Source organism: Lagenorhynchus albirostris, chromosome 4 (assembly GCF_949774975.1).
Source record: "Lagenorhynchus albirostris chromosome 4, mLagAlb1.1, whole genome shotgun sequence".
Lineage (NCBI taxonomy): Eukaryota > Metazoa > Chordata > Mammalia > Artiodactyla > Delphinidae > Lagenorhynchus > Lagenorhynchus albirostris.
This window is the reverse complement of record NC_083098.1, coordinates 87,558,561-87,564,560: the sequence shown is the minus strand read 5'-3', so window position 1 is coordinate 87,564,560 and position 6,000 is coordinate 87,558,561. Positions and strand designations below refer to the sequence as shown.

The 6,000-nt window shown below is 42.5% G+C and overlaps 1 protein-coding gene across 3 annotated transcripts in view; it reads right to left on the bottom strand.

Moving 5' to 3' along the window:
- Nucleotides 1-1,859: 1,859 nt before the first annotated feature.
- Nucleotides 1,860-6,000, bottom strand: part of ARAP2 (ArfGAP with RhoGAP domain, ankyrin repeat and PH domain 2) — a 199,385-nt gene continuing 195,244 nt past the window's right edge. For all 3 annotated transcript variants that reach the window (XM_060148378.1, XM_060148380.1, XM_060148377.1), the window contains one exon: nt 1,860-2,269. In XM_060148378.1, the coding sequence (XP_060004361.1) occupies nt 1,910-2,269 (360 nt within the window). In that variant the 3' untranslated portion in view covers nt 1,860-1,909. The remainder of the gene's footprint in view (nt 2,270-6,000) is intronic.

Below are 6,000 nucleotides of genomic sequence, written 5' to 3'. Positions count from 1 at the left end.
GGCTTTGTCATTATTCATCAGGCACAGGGAGGAGACTGCTGCTTTATTAAAAAAAAAAAAAAAGACAAGGTTAAAAGTGAACTGGTAGCCCCCAGAAGTATAGTATCAATTGTTAATCTAACTCCTACCTCCAGGTGGCCATATGTTGTACACTTCCAGTAAATTCTGACTCAGTCTTACCTAATAAGAAATGAACATACAAAGAAAAACAATAAACCAACAATAAAACCCTGTGATGATGAATGTTGCTCATTCCAAAATGATAGTAAGGACTCTAAATAAAAAAAAAAACCAAAAATTGCTTGTACACAGCAACAGTGCAAGTGTCATCCATGCCAGGTCCTGTGCACACAATCTCTTCAATGCAGTATAAGTTTCCTCTCAGCAGCCACCTGCAAAGAACTGAAGTGTAGTGAATGGATTTGCACTGCAGCTGATTCACTGACACTGTAAGGAAGAGTGGCCAGTGCCATTATTCGTGTTTAGTGGCTGAATACTAATCTTGGGAAATACTTAGTCACTAGGCTTTTTTTCTTAACAAGCAGTTTCTCATGAACAAGGTCTGGTCAACAGTGAACTAGAATGAATCTCAACCTGACCTCCTTGACTTTTAGGACATTTTTAACTCTGCCTCTCTTTTTTTTTTTAAGTGTCGGTTCATTGGTTTGTTTATTTATTTACTTTTGGCTGTGTTGGGTCTTCGTTTCTGTGTGAGGGCTTTCTCCAGTTGCGGCAAGTGGGGGCCACTCTTCATGACGGTGTGCGGACCTCTCACTATTGTGGCCTCTCTTGTTGCGGAGCACAGGCTCCAGATGCACAGGCTCAGTAGTTGTGGCTCACAGGCCCAGTTGCTCTATGGCATGTGGGATTTTCACAGACCAGGGCTCGAACCCGTATCCCATGCATCAGTAGGCAGATTCTCAACCACTGCGCCACCAGGGAAGCCCCCTCTTTGCCTCTTTTAAAGTGTTGTTTGATAGGCAGCCACTAAAATAAATCCTCCCCCTTTTCAACTTACTTCCTTTTTTCCCCCTAAGGTTGGCCCTGTGTAAACCTAAAAACATATGGTAACTTTATATACAAGGTTTCTCAAAGTGCAAAATGTGTTACATATAATTTCATAGGCTTCATTTATACAGAGCATTCTATACAATACAGTACAGTTTGCAATTTCTGTTCATAAATTTACACCACTTAGACAACTACAGTTGACCCTTGAACAATGTGGGTTTGAACCGCCATGGGTCCACTTATACATGGACATCTTTTTTTTTTTTTTTTTTGCGGTACGCGGGCCTCTCACTGTTGTGGCCTCTCCCGTTGCGGAGCACAGGCTCCGGACGCGCAGGCTCAGCGGCCATGGCTCACGGGCCCAGCCGCTCCGCGGCATGTGGAATCCTCCCAGACCGGGGCACGAACCCGTGTCCCCTGCATCGGCAGGCGGACTCTCAACCACTGCGCCACCAGGGAAGCCCCATGGACATCTTTTGATAGTGAATCCTACGGCACTACATGATCCACAATTAGTTCAGTCCACAAATGCAGAGGAATTCTGTATACAGGGGAGGGGTTTGACTACAAATTATGCATGGATTAACACACCAACCCTTGCCCATGTTGTTCAAGGGTCAACTGTACTTCAAAAGGTGGCCACTCAAAGTAACCCAATGCCTTCCTACACAAGGTTAATATAGCTGAACTGTACAGGCTTTGTTCAGAACAAAACACAGTGAATTTACACTTATATATACATACATAGTTTAAAATGCTCTTTAAATGGTTAAGGATAGCTAGACAAATCTCACCAACCATGAAATATATTTTGGTTTCTGGTTTGCACACATACATTGTACACAGTATTTAAAAAAATAATTTGCAAGACAAGTCATTTTATTTATTTTTACACCATCTACTCAGGCTGTGACTCTTTTGGAAGGGTTCTTGCCCGCTGTAGAACCACACTAAGCTCTTCGATGACCTTTGGTGGTAACTTATTATTAGAGTCCAAAGTAGCTTTGCCATTCCTGTCCTCAGTCTTCCTCAATGTCTTCAGGCCTTTCTGGCCTTTCTGTTGCCCTTGAAGGACCTCAGCCTCTGTGTCCTCCAGACAGTTGAAACTCCAATGTTTTCTGGTTCGATTTCGAAGTTTCTCATCCTTGTGCTCCAGGCACTGGGCCACGATGGAGGCTCTCTCCCTTAAGGTGCCATCCCCAGGCTCTTGGTCACGCTTTGCACTGAGCCGTAGCCTTTCGAGTTCTGCTTTTGCACTCTAAAAATAAAACAAAACATTTCACAGGGAAGCGAGATCTGGAACACTTTTTTTAAAGAATACTCTGCACATAAACGTTGATGCTTCTTGTATTAGAATTTATTTCTATGATTTAGGTTCTAACATGACTTTGGTACAAGCAGCATGTCTGAATTTATAGACTGATCTTAGAGCTACAAAATCAACTGAAATGGAGATCATGGAAATTCATTTTAACAAGCATTTAGCATACCACTTCAAAGATGTCTTTCAAGTTAGTTATTCAAATTAACTCTCATTTCAAACTTGCCTCTTCCAATTCAGTGCCGCTTATATGTGTCACATATTCATGCATCTGTAATTCCTACAGTGTTATACCCAAAGGGCAGAGGAAAAAGGGAGTCTCTGTGGCCATGAGTCCAGGAAATGCTCTGTACTACAGATCCCTCTTTGAGAGTCACAATACATATTAGCATATTAAAGAAGCTAAGAAATATTACAGCAGAAAAATCTGACTTCTTTTTCTATTTTCTCTTCCCCAAATATTTGACTAGTGAAATCTTTTCCCCACATAATACCCTATTAGAATCCCACAGAAATATATACCCATAGATATACTTATGAAAATACTGAAAGGTATATATAGTTGTGGATTAAAACCCACTTTTGTATCAGTGGATTAAAGTACACATTCATTCAGTGAACTTTAAGTGCCTACAGGTACCAGAAATCCATCGAGACACAACTTGCATTGGGACAGAGGTGCACTTTCCTAACTAGCATCCAGGGTGTCTTGTGACTGGGCAAGTACTGGCATCCAGAACTCTCATGAGATTCTCAAAGGTGACTACAACCTCATCAAATGTAAGATAAAAGAATGAACAACAGAGAAGCAAGCATCTAGTGGATATGGAGCCACAGCAAAAGGCTACCCAAAAAATTGGGTCAGGGCAGGAAGGCATAGTCATTTTTCTTTTCACAAACAAGAATTGAAGGAATTTCTTCAATATTTCCCTAGTAAAAATTGAAAAGCACAGAAAGAAGAAATCCAAAGAAAATTTTTTTATTATATTACAAATGTTTGAGAGACAGAAGATGAAATAAAAGGGGTAGTATATAATATTAAGAATGGGACTATTTTGCAGATGGCAGAGTAGTAGGACGTGAGCTCACCCCTTCTTAGGAAAACACCCAAAATCACAACTAACTGCTGAACAACCATGAACCAAAAAAAAAAAAGCCAGAACCTACCAAAAAAGATACCCTCCATCCAAAGACAAAGAAGAAGCCACATGAGATGGCAGGAGGGGCACAATTGTGATAAAATCAAATCCCATATCTGCCAGGTGGGTGACCCACAAAACTGGAAAATAATTATTCCACAGAAGTTATCCCATAGGAGTGGAAGTCCTGAGCCTCACATGAGGCTTCCCAGCCTGGGGGTCTGGCAACAGGAGGAGGAGCCCCCAGAGAATCTGGCTTTGAAGGCCAGCAGAGTTTGATCACAGGAATTCCACAGGACTGGGGGAAAACAGAAACTCCACTCTTGGAGGGTACACACAAGGTCTCATGCACACCAGGACCCAGGGGAAAAAAAGGAATGAACTCATAAAAGACTGGGCCAGACCTACCTGCCAGTATTGGAGGGTCTTCTGCAGAGGCAGGGGGGAGGCTGTGGCTCACTGTGGGGGACAAAGACACTGGCAGCAGTAGTTCTCGGGAGTACTCATTGGTGTGAGCTTTCCTGGAGGCTGTCATTTCCTCCCCAAGACCTAGCCCCACCCAACGGCCTATAGGCTCCAGTGGTGGGACGCCTCAGGCCAAACAACCAATACAGCACCACCCATCAGCAGACAGACTGCTTAAAGTCTTCCTGAGCATGGCCCTGCCCACCAGAAGGACAAGACTTAGCTTCACCCACCATTGGGCAGGAACCAGTCCCTCCCACCAGGAAGCCTGCACAAGTCCCTTAGCCTCATCTACCAGAGGGCAGACAGCAGAAGCAAGAACTACAATCCTGCAGCCTGTGGAAATGAGATGGCAGAGGAGTATTTCCCAGATGAAGGAACAAGATGAAACCCCAGAAGAACAACTAAGTGAAGCAGAGATAGGCAATCTACCAGAAAAAGAATTCAGAGTAATGATACTGCAAGATGATCCAAGATCTCAGGAAAAGAATGGAGGCACAGATTGAGAAGTTACAAGAAAAGTTTAACAAAGACCTAGAAGAACTAAAGAACAAAAGAGATGAACAACACAATAACTGAAATGAAAAATACAGTAGAAGGAATCAATAGCTGAATAGCTGAGGCAGAAAAACGGATAAGTGAGCTGCAAGACAGAATGGTGGAAATCAATGCCGCAAAACAGAATAAAGAAAAAAGAATGAAAAGAAGTGAAAACAGTCTAAGAGACCTTTGGGACAACATTAAATGCCCCAACATTCACATTACAGGAGTCCTGGAAGGAGAAGAGAGAGACAAAGGATTTGAGAAAATAATTGAAGAGATAATAGCTGAAAACCTCCCTACCATGGGAAAGGAAACAGTCACCCAAGTCCAGGAAGTACAGAGAGTCCCAGGCAGGATAACCCCAAAATGAACATGCCGAGACACATAGTAATCAAATTGACAAAAATTAAAGACAAAGAAAGAACATTAAAAGCAACAAGGGAAAAGAGACAAATAACATACAAGGGAACTCCCCTAAGGCTAACAGCTGATTTCTCAGCAGAAACTTTACAAGCCAGAAGGGAGTGGCACAATATATTTAAAGTGATGAAAGGGAAGAACCTACAACCAAGACTACTCTATCCAGCAAGGCGCTCATTCACATTTGAGAGAGAAATCAAAAGCTTTACAGACAAGCAAAAGCTAATAGAATTCAGCACCACCAGACCAGCTTTGCAACAAATGCTAATGGAACTTCTCAAAGCAGAAAAGAAAGGGCCACAACTAGAAACAAGAAAATTACAAATGGAAAAGCTTTCTAGCAAAGGCAAACATACAGTAAAGGTAGGAAATCATCTGCACACAGATATGATTACCAAAACCAGCAACTGTGAGATGAGGAGAGCACAAATGCAGGATATTGGAAATGCGTTTGAAATGAAAAGACCAGCAACTTAAAACAATCTTGTTTGTATATAGACTGCTATATCAAAACCTCACGGTAACTGCAAACTGAAAATCTACAATAGATACACTCAAAGAAAAAGGAATCCAAACACAACACTAAAGTTAGTCATCAATTCACAAGAGAACAAAAGAGGAAGGGAAGAAAAAAGAGCTGCAAAAACAAATCCAAAACAATTAACAAAATAGCAATAAGAACATATATATTGATAATTACCTTAAATCTAAATGGAATGAATGCTCCCACCAAAAACAGACTGGCTGAATGGATACAAAAACAAAACCCCTAGGGCTTCCCTGGTGGCACAGTGGTTGAAAGTCTGCCTGCCGATGCAGGGGACACGGGTTCGTGCCCCGGTCCGGGAGGATCCCACATGCCGCAGAGTGGCTGGGCCCGTGAACCATGGCCACTGAGCCTGCGTGTCTGGAGCCTGTGCTCCGCAACGGGAGAGGCCACAACAGTGAGAGGCCCGCGTACTGCAAAAAACAAACAAACAAAAAACCCCTATATATATTCTGTCTACAGGAGATGCACTTCAGATCTAGGGACACATACAGACTGAAAGTGAGGGGATGCAAAAAGGCGTTCCATGCAAATGGAAATCAAAAGAAAGCTGG